The sequence below is a fragment of the Hemicordylus capensis genome, chromosome 2 (genome assembly GCF_027244095.1).
Source record: "Hemicordylus capensis ecotype Gifberg chromosome 2, rHemCap1.1.pri, whole genome shotgun sequence".
NCBI lineage: Eukaryota > Metazoa > Chordata > Lepidosauria > Squamata > Cordylidae > Hemicordylus > Hemicordylus capensis.
This window is the reverse complement of record NC_069658.1, coordinates 244,011,922-244,035,513: the sequence shown is the minus strand read 5'-3', so window position 1 is coordinate 244,035,513 and position 23,592 is coordinate 244,011,922. Positions and strand designations below refer to the sequence as shown.

General features: G+C 44.6%; 1 protein-coding gene across 1 annotated transcript; it reads left to right on the top strand.

The window, feature by feature from the left end:
• Positions 1-419: 419 nt before the first annotated feature.
• On the top strand, positions 420-23,338 carry LOC128347473 (zinc finger protein 436-like). Its single transcript, XM_053302215.1, has 7 exons — positions 420-594; positions 1,874-2,000; positions 8,222-8,750; positions 8,978-9,110; positions 10,658-10,731; positions 12,380-12,506; positions 21,217-23,338. The coding sequence occupies exons 3-7, from the start codon at positions 8,334-8,336 to the stop codon at positions 22,674-22,676; spliced, it is 2,211 nt and encodes a 736-aa protein (XP_053158190.1). The 5' UTR covers positions 420-594; positions 1,874-2,000; positions 8,222-8,333; the 3' UTR covers positions 22,677-23,338.
• The last annotated feature ends 254 nt before the right edge of the window (positions 23,339-23,592 follow it).

The window sequence follows — 23,592 nt, the reverse complement described above, 5'->3', positions numbered from 1 at the left end:
GCACTAGGCTAGAAAAACACTGATCAGAAGAGCGCCGACGACCCTTTGGTTTGTGGCTGCTTGAAACACCCAGGAGGAGAGTCCTGCAGCTGCTTGGTTTCCCCCACAGGCTAAGTGTAGCAAACAAGGAGGCAGATTCCAAGAAAAAGAGCGCGGTCCTCCTTTCTGTTCTAGGACTAGGCAGCCAGCCAGAGCTGGTCTTCCAAGTAATCTAACGGGAGTCCTTCTAAGGGGGTGAAGAAGGGAAGGGATCTCGTTTCCTAGAGTGGAAGGGATGAGTGGGACCGCGTCACTTCCAGCCCCCGCTGGCTCTGCGGAGTGGCCCGCCCACCATTAGCTCCCTTCCTTTGATACCGGGTGAGCCCCACGTGTGTGTTTGGGTGGGCGGGAGTTGCAGTGGGGCTGCAGGGGGTGAGCAATGCAAGGCGGGCAAATGAGAAGTAATTGGGAAGAAAGAAGGAGGGAAAGACACGCGAGCAGAGAGATTTGCCGGGTGTGCAGCACGGAGGGGAAAGGCAGCTGCTGCTTGGGAGGAGCGCTGCTGAGACTGGGAAAGGGGGTGCTCCTCCCCCTCGCCCCGTTTCGCACAGAGGGGTGGGCAGCTTTTCTTCCCTTTTTCCATCTCTGTCCCGGTTTTCTCAAAAGGAGCTTAATGGAAAGTCTGCATTTAACCGTTCGAGGACTAAGCTGCAGAAGCATCGCTGTGCTCAAAGGAGCCCCAGGGCAGGCAGGCTGAGAGTGGGAGGGAGAGAAATGATTGGGGGCGGAGGACATGCAGGGTCGCTTCATTGTGCGATGATCCCTCCCCCCGGCTGAAGGACTTGGTCTGCGTGGACTTTGGATGAAGGAACCCCTCCCCCGGCCAACACACACACAAACACACTTTATCCTGCGGTCATATCATCATTTGCCTCGTTCCTGCTGCTAGCAGAAGACCAGTTCCTGCTTTAGCAGAAGCTGAAGGGGAGAGATCTAACACAATGGGGGTGGCCCCAATCTCTTTCCCCTCGGTCCATCTGAAGTCCTTGCCCTGCTTTTTTTGCCCCTTGGATCTTTTCTGTTGTAATGGGGATCACTTTTCCCCACCCTCTTCCCCAGCTTAGATGTATGTTGGAATTGTGATGGTTTTAGATTTTATGCATTTGAATCTGCATTATGAATGATACACAAAGCCAACAGGAAGGGATATTTTCTTGCTTCTCTCTCTATTTCATTCTCCTACATCTTCCCATCACTTTTGCTTCCTTCACAGGTGCTGCAGTGATGCTGGCATTGTATTCTCAGCCATCTCCTCTTTGCAGTGGAGTGGAAGACTCTTCAGTGCAACCAATTCAGTGGGGGGGGGAGCCTGGGGATGTGGGCAGGTTGCTTCTGTTCCTGACCCCTCTGCTGGGCCTGAAAAAAACCTCTCCTTCCTCTGCCTTTGTCAGAGCTGCCCAATAGGAAGGCTGCGGAAGCCACTCCTGAAAGCCTGAATCTTACCAACTGGACTAGGCGGTGCCTTTGAAAGTCTTGACTCCCCTGTATTTAGGAGAGGAGCAAATGTGCCTCTTCATCCCAGCATGGCATTTCCAGTGGCCCTATTACTGGTGTCTTGACAGAGTCTCTTTTTGGTGGGGGGGTGAGTTTTGAGCTCCTTGGGGACAAGGAACCTCCCCCCACCCCATTAATTTTGCTGTGTAAACCACTTTGAATGTTTTTCCTTGCAAAGAGGTTTATAAATATACTTAGGACCCTTTGAATTGTGCTTAGAATTAGCAGAGACGTAAGTTTTGGGAGGTATAAAAATATGTTAAATAAATAAATAAAATAAGAATGGAAAGAAGCATCATGTGCTCTACAAAGATAAAAATACTTAACCTTTTTTTCCCAGCATCTGGTGACTTTTGAGGAGGTAGCTGTGCATTTTACAGAGGAGGACTGTGCTCTGCTGGATCCGGAGCGAAGAGCCTTGTACACGGAAGTCATGGAGGAGAATGTTGCGGTTGTGGCCTCTCTGGGTAAGGTATCCTCTTCCTCCCACAGTGTAGGAGGTCATCATTCCTAACGATGGGTTAATTCCGCCGACTTGCTCCAAAGACAGGAAGTTGTCACATAGGTCAAACAGTTGAATGGGCCTGCCTCCTTTCCCAGCAGGCAGTGGAAGCAGGATTCCTCCAGTTCCTTTCCTGTCTTGCTTCAGGATAGGTGTGCTAAGAGAGTTATCCTGCTATCCAGGCCTGCTGCCTCCATTTTTAAAGTCCTGAATAAATAACACTATAATTTGGTACATTCACATCCCCTTCTCACAGCTCTGTGGGATTTTTATTTTATTAGAAAGCTGGTCTCATGGTAGCAAGCATAAATTATCCCCTTTGCTAAGCAGGGCCCACCATGCTTTGCATTCAGATGGGAGACTACATGTGAGCACTGTAAGATATTCCCCCGGGATCTCCAGGTAGGGCTGGGAGAGACTATTGCCTATAACCTTGGACAGTCAGTCAGTGTACACAATAAAGGGCTAAATAGATTGATGGTCCAACTTCCTATGTTCTAATAAAAACACATTTCTTGTGAACCTCCCAAAGGGGACAGTGAAAATGATGTCAGGCTGGTTCAATCAGTTGGCTACGCTAGAGCATGGTGTGGATAATGCCAGTGTGATGGCATTATTGGATCCACATACGGGCCTCAGAGCAAATGTTCAGTAGTAACTAGTCTCAACCTGGAAAGTCATAAGAAAAACCCTGTTGGATCAGGCCCAAGGCCTTTCTAGTTCAGCATCCTGTTTTACACAGTGGCCTACCAAATGACTCTGGGAAGTGCACAGCCAAGATCTGAGGACATGCCCTCTCTCCTACTGTTACTCCCCTGCAACTGGTATTTAGAGGCATCTTGCTTCTGAAGATGGAGGTGGTCTATAGCCCTCAGACTAGTAGCCATTGATAGACTTGTCCACCATGAATGTATCTAAACACCTTTTAAAGCCATCCAGGCTGTTGGCTGTCACCACATCTTGTGGCAGAGAATTCCATAGGTTGATTATGTGTTGTGTGAAAAAGTACTTCCTTTTGTCGGTCCTAAATTTCTTGGCAATCAGTTTCATGGGGTGACCCCTGGTTCTAGTGTTATATGAGAGGGAGAAGAATCTCTCTCTGTCAACTTTCTTCACACCATGGATGATTTTATAGACCTATCATATATCCCCTCAGTAATCTTTTTTTCTAAACTAAAACACCCCAAGTGTTGTAGCCTTGCCTCATAAGGAAGATGCTCGAGGCCCCTGATCATCTTGGTTGCCCTCTTCTGCACCTTTTCCAGTTCTACAATGTTCTTCTTAAGATATGATGACCGGATCTGTACACAGTACTCCAAATGTGGCCGTACCATAGTTTAGTATAAGAGCATTAGAATATTAACAGTTTTATTTTCAAACCCCTTCCAAATGATTCCAAGAATAGAATTGGCCTTTTTCATAGCTGCCACACATTGAGTTGACACTTTCAACGAGCGGTCTATCACAACCCTAAGATCTCTCTCCTGGTCAGTCACCAACAGCTCAGACCCCATCAGCATATATATGGGCTTTTTGCCCCAATTTTTAAATTTTAATGTGTGTATTATTATGATTTTCATCTTTTTATGAATATTAACTGTTTTATATTTTATATTATGTTTTAATTCTGTACACCGCCTAGAGATTTTGATATTAGGCGGAATATAAATTCAATCAATCAATCAATCAAATATTCATCACTTTACCCATGATACCAAGATACCCATTGAACCGCATTTGCCATTTTGTTGTCCTCTTCCCCCAGTTTAGTGAAATCCTTTTGGAGCTCCTCACAATCTCTTTTGGACTTCACTACCCTAAGTAGTTTGGTGTCATCTGGAAATCTGGTCACTTTGCTGGTTCTAGATCATTTATGAACAAGTTAAAGAGCACTTGTCCTAGTACAGATCCCTGGGGGACCCCACTTCTTACTTCTCTCCATCTGGAGAACTATCCATTTATTCCTACCCTCTATTTCTTGTCCTTCAACCAGTTACCAACCCACACATGAACCTGTCCCCTTATCCCATGACTGCTAAGCTTTCACAAGACTCTCTGGTGAGGAACCTTGTTGAAAGCTTTTTGCAAATTCAAGTATAGTATGCAGGGGCGTAGCAAGGTTGGAGTGGGCCCAGAGACAAGATTTTAAAATGGCCCCCCATCACTGAAGCTCAGCTTATAAAGTAAAGAAATCTTAAATGAGGCTGAATAGTGGTCACAAAAAGCATAGTAAAATGTGTGTGTGTGTGTGTGTGTGTGTGTGTGTGTGTGTGTGTGTGTATGCCACAACAGAACATCATCCTAAAATATTTTTTAAAGGTTTTGTAAATTGTGGACGATGCAAGTCATTTAATGGTACTAGAGAAAGACATGCTGCTCTGGTAGCTCCAGGTCTTAACACTCCCATCAATTTCGGAGGATGAATACAACTGAAGGAAGCCCGGTTGGGTGCGTGGCTGAGGGAGTCAGTCATGTGACTTGCCTCTGGGGGGCCCCCAAGGCAGTGGGCCCCCTGACAACTTGCCCTATTATATTTACGCCCCTGATAATATGTCAACTTGATCACCTTTATCCATACACTGTTGACATTCTCAAAGAACTCCAAAAGGTTAGTGAGGCAAGATTTACCTTTGCAGAAACCATGCTGGTTCTCCTTCAGCAGAGCCTGCTCTTCTATATTCTTAATTTTATCCTTAAGAATGCTTTCCATCAATTTGCCTGCAACAAACATTAAGCTAACCAGCCTGTAATTTCCCAGATCCTCTTCCCCCCACCCCTTTTGGTAAATCAGTGTTACATTTGCTACTTTCCTGTCCTCCGGTACAGAGCCTGATTGTAGGAATAAGTTGTATATTTTTGCAAGGAGGTCGGCAATTTCACATTTGAGTTCATTCAGGACTCTTGTGTGGATGCCATCTGGCCCTGGCCCTAGTTAATTTTTTAATTTTTCTAACAGTTTAGAATGCCATCACTTGTTACCTCCATCTGACTCAGTTCTTTAGCCTCTGCCGTGAAGACAAGTGCAAATAACTCATTTAGCTTCTCCGCAATATCTATATTCTTAAAAAATTACTTATATCTACTGTATGTAAACCGCTTTGAGCCACCTAATGGCGCAGCGGGGAAGCAACCTGCCTAGAGAGCAGGAGGCTGTTTGTTCGAATCCCCACTGGTGTGTTTCCCAGAATATGTGAAACTCCTGTATCGAGCAGCAGCAACATAGAAAGGTGCTGAAAGGCATAATCTCATACTGCGAGGGACAATGGCAAACCACTCCTGTATTCTACCAAGAAAACCACATGACTCGGTGGTCGCCAGGAGTCAACACCAACTTGATGGCACAACCACAACAACCACAAACCACTTTGGGTACTTTTGTTGAAAAGCAGTATATAAATGTTTGTCGTATTCATAATTGTAAAAATCTCTTTCACTCCCTCATCAACTAACAGTCCAATTGCCTCCCTGAACAGGTTTCCTGCTTCTGATGTATTTAAATAAGTTTTTTGTTATTCTCCTTGATGCTTTTGGCTAAATATTCCACAGACACGCTTTTCGCCTCTTTGATTGTCTCCTTGCATTTCTTTTGCCAGAGTTTGTGTTCCTTTCTGTTCTCTTCATTTGAGCAGGCCTTCCAGTTTCAGAAGGAAGTTTTAAATAAACTCCATGCATTCTCCTGGTTTTCCCTTTCAGCTTTCTTTTCACCAAACTCCTCATTTTAGAGAAGTTTCCTATACTGAAGTTCAAAGTGTCTGTCTGAGACTTCCTTGGCAATTCTCTCCTCGCATGTATGCTAAATTTGATCAACTATGGCCACTGTTCCCTAAAGGTTCCATTATTTATTTATTTATTCATTCATTCATTCATTCGATTTCTATACCGCCCTTCCAAAAATGGCACAGGGCTGTTTACACAGAGAAATAATAAATAAATAAGATGAATCCCTGTCCCCATAGGGCTCACAATCTAAAAAAAACCATCAGAAAGACACCAGCAACAGTCACTGGAGGTGGATAGGGCCAGTTACTCTCCCTCTGCTAAATAAAGAGAATCACCACATTAAAAGGTGCCTCTTTGTCAAGTAAGCAAGAGTCCATGACTCTGATATCTTGCATCAGTTCCTGGGCACCACTCAGGATTAAGTCCAAGGTCGCCTTCTCTCTGGTTGGTGATAAAGGATTTATTTATCCAGGCCTACCAATAAGTATATAACTGTGTGTATCAAAGTATAATTCAAAGTAGTTTGGTTCAGATCCCTAATAAAGCCAGCAGGACTGAAATAAGAATTGCTCAGAGTTGAGAAGCCTCTCGGTAACAGAGGCCAAAGCCAAGGACGGGGGCCACTCTCAAGAATGTGAGGCGAGAAGCCCACCAGAGATAACAGGTACCAGGACCTGTCAAACACAGGCCATTAGCCAAATTCCTCAGTCGGCAGAAAGAGGATCTTGCTGGTATGAGGAGATACCATAGGGATTAAAATTGTCAGAAAGGCTCTAGGTGCCAGGCTCTAGGTGGCACCTCTGGAATATGTATGTTTAATAACAAATAACATGTATTAATTGCTTTATTGATATGCTTGTATGTTTGAAACCTATAAAAGCTAGCCAACTGTATAACTTGGGCGCGCAGTATCAGCCAGATGTTCTCTGACTGTGCTCGTGCCTTTCATGACATGCAATAAAAGCTTTCCCCCCCCCCCACTTTTTTTTTTAGCATCGCACCCTTGCTGCATTTGACTTCATTCAGTCAGGCAACAAGTATAACTGCGGGAGTTTGGTCTAATCCTCTTTGGTTCTGGCAAGATGCCCCATTCTCTATCCATGTGATAGAAGGATGAACGCAAGTGGCTGAATCAAACAGGAGGGCGTTTTCTTCCAGGGGGTTTTCCCGCAACCTTGGTTCCATGACCAGCTGTTCTAGGGCACAGTCATTCAACGTGTCTAGAAATATGGTGGTGGAGAGCCAGTGTGGTGTAGTGGTTAGAGTGCTGGACTCGGACCGGGGAGACCCGAGTTCAAATCCCCACTCAGCCATGAAACTAGCTGGGTGACTCTGGGCCAGTCACTTCTCTCTCAGCCTAACCTACTTCACAGGGTTGTTGTGAGGAGAAACTCAAGTATGTAGTACACCACTCTGGGCTCCTTGGAGGAAGAGCGGGATATAAATGTTAATAATAATAATAATAATAATAATAATAATAATAATAATAATAATAATAATAATAGAAATATGGCCTCTTTGTCATTACCTGTGAATTTACCCAGTCTATGTGTGGGTAATTGAAGTTGCCCCTTATTGCATCCCTGTCTTTCTTTGATGCCTCCCTGATTTCCTCCTGCAACTCCCAGCCAATGTCAGCATTTTGATCAGAGGGCAGTAGCATGTCACCGCCTTCTCTCCTAGTCTCGCCTCCTGCCTCAGTGCGCTTCTCGCCAGCGTGCCCACCCTGAGCGAGCCCCAGCCAGACTTCACATAGTTTGGCAGGTGGGAGAGCTCGTGCCGCTGCCTCTCCGATGCCACACAGCGGCAGCTTTAAAAGAAAGAGAAAAGTCAAAAGAAAAGTTAAAAAGTGGGAGAAATTGAGTCTCAAACAGGACAAGCCTTTCCCCGCAGGAAGTCGGGACATCCCGCACAGCGTGGGACAGTTGGCAACCCTACGTAATGGCAGGTGAGAGGGCATGCCCTCAACTCCTGTCTGTGGCTTCCAGCGGCATCTGGTGGGCCACTATGCGAAACAGGATGCTGGACTAGATGGGCATCCTTAGGCCTGATACAGCAGGGCTGTTCTTATGTTCTTATGTACGTTCAATCTGTATACAGCATACGTGTTTACAAATCTGTACCGCTGCATATATGCTCATTCACACATTATGTTCCACACGTGTGCAGTTAAAGACTTCCTTTCTGTAGCCTGCATTTGAGTGAGTCTGTGCACTGGTTTACTTTAAAAATCAACACATCTGGCATCATAGTTGAGGCAAGGGTGGTTTTTAAGGTTCTTCTTGATTAGCATTCCATTTTTCACCATATCTTTACCATCCTAATGCTGTAAAGAGATGGCGGTGGGGGAAGATGAGGGGCCCATCTTCACCGCTTGTCCCAGGTTCCCCTCCAACTTGGCTAGGCCCCTGCCCTCCCCTGAGCTGACTTTCTTTGACTCCTGGAATTTGCTTCACTTTTCTACAGGGAGGAGATCCTTAGGTGGAATCTGATGTAAAAAAACCAAAAACCCTTCCTTCAGAAGAGAACAGAGAGATCTTTGACTTTATTGAAGACTGCCTTAGAGCACAGATCAGAGATGGGAGAGAGAAACTCTGCTGGTGGCCAAGCAGGAAAAGTCCCTGATGCCCCCCAGACTGGGAGGAGTGGGGGATTCTGGCAGATATCTTCACAGAAGGTCCTGGGCGAAGACCCTGCCAGTTCAGAGGCCCAGCACCGGCACTTCAGGCAATTCCGCTACCAGCAGACCAAAGGGCCCCGAGAGGTTTGCAGCCGACTCCACAGCTTTTGCCATCGGTGGCTGAAGCCAGAGCGGCACACCAAGAATCAGATGCTGGACCTGGTGATCCTGGGGCAGTTCCTGGCTATCCTACCCCCAGAGATGGAGAGCTGGGTCAGGGAATGTGGGCCGGAGAGCAGTTCACAGGCGGTGGCCCTGGCTGAAGGTTTCCTCCTCAGCCAGGAGGAGGGGGAGAAGAAGCAGGAAGAGCAACAGGTAAGACAAAAGCGGTTCATCAGGGGAGTTGAAAAGGGCTGAGAATGTGAGGCGGGAGATCCTAAAAGAAGCAAGACGTTGCCCAAGAAAAACAACTTGGGGTCACTCAAGGAGATGGCCCACCAACCGCCTGCCCAAGCCCCTTCTCTGGCCTTGCCCTGCACCATTCCCCATCTAATCCTTCTTCCTCACATCCCCTGCCTGGGATCCCCTTTTCTCTGTTTCAGATACAAGGACTGTGTTCAGATGCAGCCCCTGATTTTCCTGAGGCAGAGAGGGCTCCAAGGGATACCAGGCAGAGGCCACAGTCCAGGGGGATCTTGCAGCAGGAGGAGGAGGACAGAGGTGCCACCTTACCAGGTAAGGAAGAATGGGGCATATCCCTCCCACCTTTTGTCGCCCTATCACTGAGGGACCTGCTCATCTCCAGCCTCTTGCAAGGATTTAAAAATAATTCTTTTCAGTAACCTGAGAATATACACATCCCAACCTGCACTTCCAGAAATTGAGGGAACTTCTATGAAACTTAGATTCCCCCCCCCCCATTTTTTAAAATTGTTATATTTATATACCTCCTTTCATTAAAAACAATCCCAAGGCAGTTTACAAAAGTTAAAAAAGTTTTTAAAAATACAATAAAAATGACAATAAAAATAGATCTCAAATTGTACGGAAATAAAATAATCTTTCAAAGGAAGAACGCATCAGTGGAAAGGTGTCTTTTCTGGGCTGGCATCCTTCAGAATAAAAAGCTCCTTCTGCATCAGCCACACCAGAGTTTTTGGGGCAGGGGCAGATGTTCCCACCTCCATTCCCTTTGCTGGACCCCTGTGGTTGATTCAAGGAAAGGCACTTTTCACATGCTCCCTCCAAAATGCAGTTTGATGCCCCCACCCCAATATTTTTTTTCTGGTGCCGGTTTCCTATCATGCTGAGCTCAGAGGAGATCAAGGAAAGACGGTGAGCAGGAGGCTGTGCAGAAGGGAGGAGTCATTTGGGTAGACACCTGGGCAAACTAATTCACTGTGTGATTCCCCCCTCTCCATCAACCCACACACACACACATACACACACACCCAATTGAAAGATTTGACCTGCAGTCCTTGGGAAGGAACCTCTCACTCCTCCTATGCGACAGGCTTTCAGATAGACAGCTTCAGAGGTCTCCAGGGCTGCCGCACAGAAGGGAGCGCCAACCTTCTCTGCTGTTCCTCCTGAGGGCAGGGCCAGAACCACGGGTTGAAACTGCGTGAAAGACATGGGAAGGGATGATTTCTCAACTGTAGGAGCTGTCCGTCAGGGGGACCCTCTGCCTCCTGCAGTGGCAGGCTTTCCTCTGCTGGAGGCTTTTGGTCGGAGGCTGAGCTGGCATCTCTCGGGGTGCTGGGAGCAGTTTCTTGCACGGAGCAGGAGGTTGGACTAGATCACTAGACCATCCCCAGAATCTCTTCCAACTCTTCGAATTCCATGATTCTAGCATTTGCCTGCCTTTTCTACAAGAAAGGGAGACCTGGAAGCTATCTGGATCCCACCCCCATCCTTGCTGGGGGAAATTAATCTGCCTAGAGGAGGAGGTGTCCCCAATCTCTCCCCACTCAGAGCCTTCCGGGTCCCATTCCCCTTTTAATGTCTTGCCCTTCTTGTCTGGTAGGCTTGATGGAGGGAGACCATTTGAAATCCTTGCCCTACTTTGTTCTGCCCTGTGCCCTTTTGCGGGGGGGGGTCACTTTTCCTCAGAGTTTCTTACTATTAAAAATACATATTTAATTACAATATTCACAAATCTGGATACATAAAGTCCACCTTGCGAATTGTGCACGAAGGCAGCATTTGAGGGTTGTTGTTTTTTTAAAAAATTAAATCTCTCTATATTTCATCCCCTCTCTTCTCTTGTGTGTCCTTTGCAGGTGCTGGAGTGACACTGCCAATGCCATCTCTTTCTTCTGTGGAAGCTGAAGAACCTTCAATAAGACCAGACCAGGTAGGAGAGGATCATTGTGGGAGGAGGATGGAGGTTAGACCGGGTACCTCTGTTCCTGGCACATTCCCCTGGGCCTGAAATGATCACTCTTGTGGCTTCTGTTGAGGCTGCCTGCTAGGAAGGCTGTGAAGGCCACTCCGGAAAGCTTGACTCTTGCTAGCTGGGCAAGGAGGCAACTTTGAAAGTGTTTGACTCTTAGATACTTAGCAGGGGGAGAGCAAGCGTACCTCTGCATCCCAAGATAGGGTCTTTTCCAGTGACTCATGCTGGTATCTACATTGTGTTTGGATTCTGATCTCCTTTGGTACAGGGAATAAAATGTTCTGCATTTCTTTTGCTATATAAATTACTTTGTTTTTGTTGAACTGTGTGTGTGTGTTGATAGATGTTGAATTGTTTCAGAAGGATTTCTAAAAGTTCTTCACAATATGCCAGATGCATTTCAGCGATTCCTCAGCCTTCTTCAGTAGCACTAATCCAAAAATTCCCTACAATCCCTGAATATAGTTGTGTATATTCAATTGATTGAATATCCACTGATATTAAAAATGCCACCCATGGATTTTTAGGAAACATCTATGAAGTTTCATTAAGGACATTATATTGACTTTGTTCACATTGACTGGAAATCTCGGAAGAAACATCCATTTGGACTCTTTTTAAATATTCTTTTAGGACTAAATTTATATACTTTTAATGAAAGAAATTATTTCTATATATGGTAATCTGTTTTTATAGTGTCAACTATTATGAGTTATGAGGAGGATCAGTACATAGGAATCAATAAAGGGTTATAATTTATTGTGCAAGTTTGATTAAATGAAATACATCATGATTTAAGAGTTGTAATGATAATGATATGATATACAGCACTGGGGAGGAACATCCCCCACCCTTCTCAAACCACCTGATCATAAAACCCCTTTTGGATTGTGCTTAGAAGGGAAAGAACCATAACTACAGTTGGTCCAGAATGCGGCAGCCAGGCTCGTCTCTGGGTCATCTAGGTCCTAGATTCTAGGAGAGACCATATTACTCCCATATTGAAGGAGTTACACTGGCTGCCAATATGTTTCCAGGCAAAGGTGTTGGTCATAACCTATAAAGCCCTAAACAGCTTGGGCCCTGGGTTTTTAAGAGAACTGCTTCTTCGTCATGAACCCCGCCGCCCATTGAGATAATCAGGAGAGGTCCGTCTGCATTGCCACCGACTTATCTGGTGGCTACTCAGGGACGGGCCTTCTCCGTTGCTGCCCCGAGGCTTTGGAATGCGCTCCCTAGTACAATAAGAGTCTCCCCATCTCTGACATCCTTTAAAAAGTCCTTAAAGACGCATTTCTTCAGCCAGGCTTTTAACTGATATTGTTTTAACTGTTTTGAATGTTGTTTTTAGAATATTGTTTTAAAAGTTTTAAATGGTGTTTTACATTCCTTGCTTTTAAATTTTTGCTTTGTTTTGCTTTTGTTTTTAATTAATGTTTTACTTTTTAATCTTGTTGTAAACCGCCCAGAGACATAAGTTTTGGGCGGTGTAAAAATACAATAGATAGATAGATAGATAGATAGATAGATAGATAGATAGATAGATAGATAGATAGATAGATAATGTGATCTACAAAGAAGAAAAGTCTTCTCCTTCTTCTCCCAGAGCCTGGTGGACTTTGAGGACGTGGCTATTCATTTCACGGAAGAGGAGTGGGCTGTTCTGGATCCAGACCAAAGAGCCCTGCACAAGGAAGTCATGGAGAAGAATTTTCGGAATCTGGACTTTCTGAGTAAGACTCCCTCCCCTTGCACCCTTGGTCGATAATATCTGTTTTTAAAGTGCTAAATGAATAATGTCCCCCTACTATATCTCTGCATTCACATTCTATTCTCATGACTTTGCAGGATTTTTATTTCATTTCTTTGTTTAATTAAACATATTTGCAGCGAACCTTGTAAAAGAGAAATTGAAAGTGTATATGAGAGGGAGAGAGGCTGGTTCACTCATTTGGTGAAGTGTCATGGGAATAATGCCAAGTTCATGGGTTCCATCCATGGACAGGCCAGAGGGCCAGTATGGTATCGTAGTTAGCGTGTCAATCTAGAAACTGAAGGATCCAGTTCGAAACACCCCCATGACAATGAAGTTCATTGTGGGGCTTTGGGCAAGTCAGCCAAAAGTACTTTTTGGGCCCAGTGTACTCTAAGTGGGCTCCCTCCCGCCACACACACACACACACACACACACACACACACACACACACACACACACACACATATTTAAGTGAAAAGATCAGGTTATGGATGAAGGGGCTGACCTGGTATGTATCACAGAGACTTGGTTGGGGGAGGCTGGTGGCCCACTCTGGTCCCAGCTTCTCCCCCCAGGGTACCCTGTTGAGGTGCAGGTGAGGGGAAGTGTGCGGAGAGGTGGAGTGGCTGTGGTCTATAAGAACAATATCTCCCTTACCAGGACCTCTGTCAAAGTGTCTGACCATATCGAATGTGTGTACTTAAGTTTGGGGACCAGGGATAGACAGATACTTTTGTTAGTGTACCAATCACCCTGCTGCCCAGCAGAGACCCTCAGTGAGCTTATTATTATCAATTTACACAGTCAGACAGGTGTTATTGACTGGTTTGTTTTATCCAGACATCGAGTCCTTCCCAAGGACCTGGGATGCCAGAATTTTATTGTCAGTGTTGTTGCTGTTATAGATATCGTCGCAGAATATAGGCTGTTCCCAGTAAAGTTGCTTTTTGTAATTGGCTGATGGTGATTTCTGTGGCCCCTATGGTGTTGAGGTGCTCTTCAAGGTCTTTTGAAACTGCACCCAGGGCGCCAATTACCACTGGGATTATTTTGGTCTTTTTCTGCCACAGCCTTTCAATTTCAGTTTGTAGATCTTTGTATTTTGTGATTTTTTCTATTTCTTTTTCTTCCATTCTGCTATCCCCAGGTATTGCTATGTCGATTATTTTGACTTGTTTTTCTTTCTTCTCGACTACAGTGATATCTGGTGTATTGTGTGACAGATGTTTGAATGTTTGTAGTCGGGAGTCCCATAATATTTTTACATTTTCTACCACTTTTTCAATTTGATGGTCCCACCAATTTTTGGCTACAGGGAGCTTGTATTTTTTGCAGATGTTCCAGTGTATCATCCCTGCTACCTTGTTATGCCTTTGTTTGTAGTCAGTCTGTGCGATCTTTTTACATCAGCCGATTAGGTGGTCCACTGTTTCATCTGCTTCTTTACAAAGGCGGCACTTGCTGTTTGTGGTTGATTTTTCGACTTTTGCTCTTATTGCATTTGTTCTTAGTGCCTGTTCTTGTGCAGCCAGTATTAAACCATCTGTTTCTTTCTTCAAGTTGCCATTCTTAAGCCATTGCCAGGTCTTGGTGAGGTTTGATTTTCCACTTATTTTGTGCCAATATTGACCATGCAGAGGCTTATTTCTCCATTTCTCTGCTCGGTTCTTGACTTGTTCTTTCTTGTAGGCCTGCTTTGTTTCATTGGTGTTGAATAGTTTCTCATTATTGACCATTTGAAGTGCATCTTCTTCACTGTCCTTGATATATTCTTCAGTGCCTCTTTTCTCCTCCTCTGCTGTTTGATGCACTTGCAGCATTCCTTTTCCACCTGAGCTGGAAGGGAGGTATAGCCTATCTACATCACTGCGGGGGTGCAGAGCATGATTGATGGTCATTGTTTTCCTGTTCTTATAATCTAGTGTCTCTAGCTCTGCCTGGGTCCAGTCTATTATTCCTGCAGTGTATCTGATAACAGGTATAGCCCAGGTGTTTATGGCGTGTATGGTGTTCCCACCATTGAGTTTGGACTTGAGGATTTTTCTAACTCTCCTGATGTATTCACTTCCAATTTTTCTTTTAACTTCAGTGTGTGCGATGTTATCAGCCTGGAGAATGCCCAAGTATTTGTCATGTTCTTTCTCTTCCAGGTTCTTGATGTTGCTTCCATTGGGCAGTTCTATTCCTTCTGTTTTTCTTATTTTTCCTCTGTTCATTATTAATGCAGCACACTTGTCTAGTCCAAACTCCATTGCTATATCGCTACTGAATATATGGACAGTGTTTAGCAATGATTTGATTTCTGACTGGGACTTTCCATACAACTTCAGATCGTCCATGTACAGCAGATGGTTGATTTGACTTGATGTTTTAGATGTTTGGTTTCCGAGGCCTGTTTTGTTTAGTATTTGTGAAAGTGGAGTCATGGCGATTACAAACAACAGAGGGGATAGTGAGTCCCCTTGGAAAATGCCTCGTCTAATGCTAACCTGTCCAAGTCTCTCGCCATTGATTGTTAACTGTGTACTCCACGTGCTCATTGCTTTTTTTATAAATATCTGAATGTTTTTGCTGACACCAGTTGTTTCTAAACATTTTCGTATCCATGTGTGAGGCAATGAGTCAAAGGCTTTCTTGTAGTCAATCCATGCAACACTTAGATTTGTTTTTCTTCTCTTGCAATTTTCTAAAATCATTTTGTCAATCAGCAGCTGGTCTTTTGTGCCTCTGGTGTTCGGGCAATTTCCTTTCTGTTCAACTGGAAGCTGTTTGTTAGTCAATAAGTGTAGCATCACTTCATCTGCTATTATTCCAGTTAATAATTTGAACATGATTGGCAGGCAGGTTATCGGTCTATAATTACTTGGAACTGCACCTTTTGCTGGGTCTTTCGTGATGAGATGAGTTTTCCCAGTTGTTAGCCATTGTTCAATATCACTTCCTTGCAAAATGTGATTGAACTGTTTTGATAGTTGTTTATGAAGACTTGTTAGGTGTTTCAGCCAAAAGCCATGCAGTTCATCGTCGCCTGGCACAGTCCAATTTTTAATTTTCTTTGCTCTTTCACTTATTAATTCTGGTGTTATTATTAGATCTTGCATTTGTTGGTTACATTTTTCGACCTCTTTCACCCAGCCTGCTTTTTTATTATAATCTATTGGATTGTCCCATAATTTCCGCCAGAATTGCACTGTTTCTTCTTTATTTAGTGTTTCTACATTTCTTGCAGTTTCTCCTTCTATGCTTTGGTAGAAACGTCTCTGATTCGACTGGAATTGGAGATTCTGCCTGTGTTGTGTAGTTCTGGCTTCATATCTGCTAATCTTCTTTGACACGGCTGTTATTTGCTGCTTTATTATTTCCAGGACTTCTCTAATTTTCCTTGAATCTAGGTGGTATTTTTGGATCAGATACTGTTTGGTGTTTTCATTCTTCAGCTTCTTGTCTTTGATATCTTTCAATTTACTAGCATCTGATCTAAGCCTGGAGATTTTATTTTCTAATCTAATCTTCCATTTAGGTGATGTACTACTTTCTTTTTTTACAGGTCCACTGATCTTATATCCGAGCACTTGTGTTGTTATTGTTGCTGCACGGTACATTAGTTGGTTTGTTTCTTGCAAATTATTGGTTGTTATTTCTGCAAGTGCAGCATTGACATCTTTTAATGCCTGAGCAAGTTGTTTTATGGCAACTGTTTTTAGAGCTGGAAGTCGGACCCTGGTGTTTGTTTGGTTCATGTGCTCAGTTATTTTTTGCTTTAGTTCTTGTTGCTTTTCTGTTAAACGGCATTCGGGGGTTTTAGGTGAAGGTAAAGGGGAAGTTGCCTGGTTTTCATTTTGAAACAGTTCAGCAACAGTGGCATCCTCTATTTCCAACACCTCCTCCACCTGCGCCTGAGCAACTTCTTCAATTGGTGGTAATTCTTCTTCCATATCTTGAGACTGTGTTGCTCTTTGCAGTTCTTCCAGCTCAACTCCTGTGAATACTTTATTTCTGATTATGAATCTTCTCTGGTCTGCTAGCCTTTGTTCTGTTATTTCTGTGTCTGGATGCTTCTCTTTCCAAATTTGGTACATTCTTTTTAAATAACCTCTTCTAGTTGGACTAGACTTGTAATAGCAGATCATTATTTCCTTGTTGGAGTTTTTCATATATTTTTTCCGGTTAAGTGATGTTTCTTCCAGTAACCTTGCAGTCTCCAGCCCTGGTTGCTCAACTGAAGATCCTGAGTCCTGTAGCCCACTTGCCACCAGATGTCCAGGGACTCCAGCACCTGGTGCGGTCCTTGTTGACCCAGGCGACGACCGATCCGGTATAGATTTATTAAAGTTACGTCTCACCATATTGTTGATGGGAGAGGCACTCTTTGGCTCCTCTGGTGAGACCTGTCCAGTATGGTTGGACCTCTGGCATAGCTCTCACCTTCCTCAGAGCACGCAAGCCCCACAATCACGCCAAGGTAGTGCCTTGTTAATAATAATATAATATAAAAGTTATTATATAATAGAATAGTTATATAATATAATAGTTGTTGTTGTTATTACATTTATATCCTGCTCTTCCTCCAAGGAGCCCAGAGCAGTGTACTACATACTTAAGTTTCTCTTTCACAACCACCCTGTGAAGTAGGCTAGACTGAGAGAGAAGTGACTGGCCCAGAGTCACCCAGCTAGTATTATGGCTTAGGGACGTGGTCTTGGGCTTGTTATTCCCCAGGCCTGTGGTGGTGCTGGATTTCATTGTTCACTTCAGGACCAGTCTGTCTGGGCTGGCTCAGGAGTTCGCCTATCCCAAGTGGTCTCAGGACTGACACATGTTGCTGGTCAAACACTTGATTCCATGGATTCCAAGAAGCCTTGGAAGGATTTAGTGTTGGTTCTTCCATGGCTGGGCAAGGTGATTGAGAAGGTGGTGGCCTCCCAGCTCCAGGTGGTCTTGGAGGAGACTGGTTATCTAGACCCATTTCAAACTGGCTTTAGGGTGGGCTATAGAGTGGAGACTGCCTTGGTTAGCTTGATGGATGATCTCCAATTAGGAATCGACAGAGGGAGTATGACTCTGTTGGTCCTTTTGGATCTCTCAGCGGCTTTCAGTACTATTAACCATAGTATCCTCCTGGAGCATCTGAGGGTGTTGGAGGTGGAGGGCACTGCTTTGCAGTGTTTCTGCTCCTACCTCACAGGCAGATTCCAGAAGGTGTCCCTTGGAGACTGTTGCTCTTCAAAATCTGAATTTTTATATGGTTTCTCCCGGGGCTACATACTGTCTCCAGTGCTTTTTAACATCTACATGAAACCGCTGGGAGAGATCAACAAGGGATTTGGTGCAGGGTGTTATCAGTGTGCTGGTGATGCTCATTTCTCCATGTCAGCTTCATTGGGAGAAGGCATAACCTTCCTAAATGCTTGCCTAGAGGCAGAGATGGGCTGGCTGAGATATAACAAACTGAGACTGGATCCGGATAAGACCGAGCTACTTACTGTGCGGGGTCGGGAGGCTATTTTGATCAGCCGGTTCTGGATGGGGTCACACTTACCCAGAAGGAACAGGTACGCAGTCTGGGCGTGCTTCTGGATCCAGTCCTCTGCCTGGTGTCCCAGGTTGAGGCATTGGCCAGAAATGCGTTGTATCAGCTTTTCCTGATACGCCAGCTGCATCCGTTTCTTGAGATAAATGACCTCAGAATAGTGGTACATTTGCTGGTAACCTCCAGACTTGACTACTGCAAATGTGCTTTGTTGGTACAGAATGTGGCAGCCATTTTGTTCTCTGGAATATCTCGGAGAAATGATATTACTCCTATTCTTAAAGAGTTACACTGGCTACCAATACGTTTCAGGGGGAAATGTAAGATGCTGGTTATAACCTATAAAGCCCTAAACAGCTTGGGCCCTGGGTATTTAAGAGAACATCTTCTTTGCTCTGAACCACACCACCCATTGAGAGAATCTGGAGAGATTCTTCTGCAGATGCCTCCAGTTCATCTGGTGGCTATGCAGGCACAGGCCTTCTCCATTGCTGCTCCAAGGCTATGGAATGCGCTCCCTGCTGAAATAAGATCCTCCCCATCTTTGATAAGTTTTCAGAAGGCAGTTAGGATACATTTGTTCACCCAGACTTTTAATTAGGCTTACTGATTTTAACATTGTTTTAATTTTTTAATTATGTTAATGAATTAGTGTGTTAATTTTGTTTTCATTTATGCTGTTTTATTGTAACCCACCCAGAGACATAAATTTTGGGTGGGGTGTGTGTGTGTTGTTAGATGGATGGATGGAAGGATAGATAGATGGATGGTTAGGTACTATTACATTGGTATTAGAGAGAGCTGGTCTTGTGGTAGCAAGCATGACTTGTCCCCTTAGCCGCTAAGCCGATTCCACCCTGGTTGCATATGAATTGGGAGTCTAGAAGTGTGACCACTGTAGAATATTCCCCTCAGGGGATGGAGCCACTCTGTTAAGAGCAGAAGGTTTCAAGTTCCCTCCCTGGCTTCTCCAAGATAGGACAAGATTTTTATTTTTTTTAATAGGACAAGATTTTTTTAATTGAACCAACAAACTACCAAAGCATACAGTACGTTGCCAAAGCACAATTATATACAAAGTGGTTGTTTGTACATGATATATCTACAAAGATTTACACACAAGGATTTGGAAACCCACAAGGTTATGAAGTATATGCAGGTAGTATTGTAACTCGGGGGTGGGGGATTTCAAGGCACATCAGGTAATCGGGGGGGGGGGGGGTTTACAGCCGACATCCATTTCCACAATTTGTCCCATTGCTGTTTAGAAGAGATACTCTTGTATTTTTGCACATAACCATACAAACTTTTTCAGAAGAGATTTACTGTCTCATCCACATGAACCTCTTGGTCACGTCTTCCCTCCCTATTCCTATGCAGGAGGATGGCATAAATGACATACAGGTTTACTAACCTGATTATGAGAAGGGGAACGTTCCAATTCCCTAGTATGAGGGCACCCGTGCTCCAAGACAGGGCCGAGAGAGATTCCTGCCTGCAATCTTGGAGAAGCCGCTGCCAGTCTGTGAAGACAATACTGAGCCAGATAGACCAATGGTCTGACTCAATATATGGCAGCTTTCTACGTTCCTATGTTCCTAATTGCAAATTCAGTCTATTTCTTATTTATTTATTTATTTATTTATTTATTGAAAGAAGGTGGCTTAGGAGACCACCGCTTTCTTTTTTTACGTTTATATCCTGCTCTTCCTTCAAGAAATCCAGAGCGGTCTATGTGATTATGTTTCTCCTCACAACAAGCCAGTGAGGTAGGTTAGTCTGAGAGACAAGAGACTCACTCAGAGTCACCTAGTGAGATTCATAGCTGAATGGGGATCTGAACTCTGGGTCTTCCCGGTCTTCATCCAACCACTGCACTGTATTTGTTTGTGTCCCCCTCCAATACCATTTGCATTTATGGTCTGATACAACCAGATAGGAGGAGGTTCCATGGGAAAGGAGAAGGTGAAAGTGTGTGTGTGTGTGTGTGTGTGTGTGTGTGTGTGTGTGTGTGTGAGAGAGAGAGAGAGAGAGAGAGAGAGAGAGTGCACATCTCATCTCTGCTTAACCTACCTCACAAGGATGTTGTGAGAATAAACATGAGTTACCCTATCATGAGATCATTTAAGCACCTAGATAACTGATATCTACATGTGAAAACCAATGCAGATCCCTTTCTGAAAAAGACTCAGCCTCACTGTCTTAAAGCGTGTTCTGGCTGTAGAAAGGAACTTAGAGCAGACTTGAGGTTTGCTTGATTTCAACAAGGTTCAGTGGTTTCCAGCCTGTATCAAAAGAGAAAGCAGAGCCCTACTGATTTGGAAATGTTAAATATATACAATAATCATGAGGCTTAAAAACAGTCTGTGTGATATAAGTTAGGATCTACCCATAGATACCATGAAATCCAGGAACATAGGAAGCTGCCATATACTGCGTCAGACCCCTGGTACATTTAGCTCAGTATTGTCTACACAGACTGGCAGCGGCTTCTCCAAGGTTACAGGCAGGACTCTCTCTCAGCCAGCCCTATCTTGGAGATGCCAGAGAGGGAACCTGGAACCTTCTGCTCTTCCCAGAGTGGCTCCATCCCCTGAGGGGAAGATCTTGCAGTGCTCACACTTCTAATCTCCCATTCATATGCAACCAGGGTGGACCCTGCTTAGCTAAGGGGACAAGTCATGCTTGCTACCACAAGACCAGCTCTCCTCTCCTCTCCAGGATGGCACCAAACAAAAGGGTCTTGGAGTCCATGTTGAAAATCTCCCAGGCTAACTAGCCTGGGATTCTTAGCACCATCCTATGGCTACCTCTATCAACTCAGAGAGGAAGATTGTTAGGGACCAGGTATGCAAGCTAGACCTTCAAGATATTGCAAATTAAGGAGTTTCCCAAGGGGAATCCCAGGAAAACCAGATGAAACCCTGGTTGTGACCCCGCACCCACCCACCCATTTCACCTGGCTTGCTGCTGGCTTGAGAACCTGGATGGGCACAGGTAGGACTCTACCTGGAGCATCCATCCATATCTCTGTAAAACAGGGCAGGTTGGCTTAGCTGTTCATTCATTATCAGAAGAGTCACTGGGGGCTCTTAATGGATGTGAAACTTCTTTTCCATTGTTGGCTCTGATCTGTTTTCTCTCTTCCTTCCAACAGATGACTGGTTGGAGAGTGAGGGCGAGGGAAAGCCCCACAGAGGATGGTTGGGAGCTGCCAAATGGGGGGGAAAGGAACAGAGAATGAAAACTGAAGCAGAACAGAAGGATGAATCTTCTGTTTCTGAGCATTTTGAAGTCATTAAAATCAGAATCCAACAAATTATGGAGGAAAAAAGAGAACGAAGCCTGCATTTTGTGAGGAGGAAAAGCCTACGTTCTGAAGCAAACTTTCAACCTCAGGGGGAAATGCAGAGGAGGGGGAAACTGTATAAATATCTGGAATGGAAAAAGATCTTCAGTGCAAAAAGGAAACATAAAATACACCCAAGAACTCTGACTGGTGAGAAACCATATGAATGCTTGGAGTGTGGAAAGTGCTTCAATACCAGTGGAAAACTTACTATACATCACAGAACCCACACTGGAGAGAAACCATATAGCTGCTTGGAGTGTGGAAGGAGCTTCACCCGAAGTGAACAATTGACTATACATCAAAGAACCCACACTGGAGAGAAACCATATAAATGCTTGGAGTGTGGAAAGAGCTTCAGTGATCGTGGAAAACTTACTAGACATAAAACAAGCCACACTGGAGAAAAGCCATATAGCTGCTTGGAGTGTGGAAAGAGCTTCAACCGAAGTGAACAATTGACTATACATCAAAGAACCCACACAGGAGAGGAACCATATAAATGTTTGGAGTGTGGAAGGAGCTTCCGTGATCGTGGGAAACTTAATAGACATCAAACAACCCACACTGGAGAGAAACCATATAAATGCTTGGAGTGTGGAAAGAGCTTCAGTGATCGTGGAAAACTTACTGGACATCAAACAACCCACACTGGAGAGAAACCATATAAATGCTTGGAGTGTGGAAAGAGTTTCAGCACGAATGGTGATCTTACTAGACATCAAAGAACACACACTGGAGAGAAACCATATAAATGCTTGGTGTGTGGAAAGAGCTTCAGCACGAATGGCGATCTTACTAGACATCAAAGAACACACACTGGAGAGAAACCATATAAATGCTTGCTGTGTGAAAAGAGTTTCAGACAAAGTGGAGAACTTACTATACATCACAGAACCCACACTGGAGAAAAACCATATAAATGCTTGGACTGTGGAAAGAGTTTCAGACAAAATGGGGAACTTACTAGACATCAAAGAATGCACACTGGAGATAAACCATATAAATGCTTGGAGTGTGAAAAGAGCTTCAGTACCAGTGGAAAACGTACTATACATCACAGAACCCACACTGGAGAGAAACCATATAAATGCTTGGAGTGTGGCAAGTGCTTCAGTACCAGTGGAAAACTTACTATACATCACAGAACCCACACTGGAGAGAAACCATATAAATGCTTGGAGTGTGGCAAGTGCTTCTGTACCAGTGGGCAACTTAATAGACATCAAAGAACCCACAATGGAGAGAAACCATATATATGCTTGTAGTGTGGAAAGAGCTTCAGTATGAAAGGAGATCTTCGACATCAAAGAATGCGCCCTGGAGAGAAACCACATAAACTAGCTTAACCCATGCAGAGCATCTGCGCTAGTACTTGATTGCTCCCCTCACCCCCTGCCACAGCCCCCCTCAACTGAGCCACACTCCCACTCCTCCTCCTCCATCTGGTTGCTTCCACCCCCCTTACCCCTCTTGGTCACTTTTCCAAACTTTTACTCCATCCCTCTTGGTCACGGCTGCAGCATTGCTGGTGCCTATTGGCCAAGCTGCAGCCCCCTATCCCCAGAGACCTCTGCACCTTCACCTGAGCCCTGTTCCTGCTCCTCCCCATAGGAGCAGCAGCAGCGGTTGACCAAATCCTTCCTCGCTGCTACCACCGCCATGGCTGCTCGCTCTCCTCAGGCTTCTGGCAGGCTCGGGCCCGTCCCTCACCCTTCCTTCTTTCTCTTCCCCTCCCTTCGTTTTCTCTCTTTCACTCCTGTACTCGCTCTTCCCCTCTGTCTTTCTTCCCCTCCCTTCTTTTTTTCTTGATTTCTCTCTCTCTCTCCCTTCCTGAGTTAACAATCCTGTTGATCTTTCCTCATCTAGTTGACACAGTGGCAGCCTCCTTCTCCTGAAGGGGCTCTTTTCTCCCTCACAACCACTCTCTTCGCAGACCTCTGCCCACTATCATCCATACATACATATATATATATATATATATATATATATATATATATATATATATATACCTCTCTACAATCAAGAACATCTACCGACCAGTAACAGTTGCATTCCAGCTGACTGTAACCATCACAGTCTCCTCCTCCCTATCTGCATATGAAATCTCCACTGCCCAATCACCACAGTGCTTCTGCTTGTGAACGCTCGCAAGAGCTACCACATACAGGATTAGCCACAAGT